Genomic DNA, 263 nt, shown 5'->3' on the forward strand with positions numbered 1-263 from the left:
GCCATGGAAAGTGGGGTGCAGGAGGTCACGGATGTCCCCAGCCACCCTGGCGAGGTGAGCACTGAGGGGAACCCGCTGCGGGATGCCGCCATTGTGGGGGATGCCCTGCCGCGACAGGTAGGGGTAAAGCCCAAACTTGTTCTTGTAGAAGATGGTCATGTTTTGACCAGCAAAGCGGCCATCCTGGTTCTCCACGATGCCGTAGTTGCCAAGGGGCAGCCCCACGCCGAAGCGGTGCTGGCAGCGACTGGTGGGGACGTTCC

At 62.7% G+C, this 263-nt stretch overlaps 1 protein-coding gene across 1 annotated transcript in view; it reads right to left on the reverse strand.

The window, feature by feature from the left end:
- The window catches only part of LOC104408911 (hyaluronidase-3-like), a 1,957-nt gene that overhangs the window by 1,606 nt on the left and 88 nt on the right, over positions 1 to 263 (reverse strand). The window contains exon 1 of the mRNA XM_010018651.1: positions 3 to 263. This exon is cut by the window's right edge and continues 88 nt beyond it. Within this exon, the coding sequence (XP_010016953.1) occupies positions 3 to 263 (261 nt within the window). The remainder of the gene's footprint in view (positions 1 to 2) is intronic.

This window comes from Nestor notabilis, unplaced genomic scaffold (assembly GCF_000696875.1).
Source record: "Nestor notabilis isolate BGI_N333 unplaced genomic scaffold, ASM69687v1 scaffold17077, whole genome shotgun sequence".
NCBI classification, from domain to species: Eukaryota; Metazoa; Chordata; class Aves; order Psittaciformes; family Psittacidae; genus Nestor; species Nestor notabilis.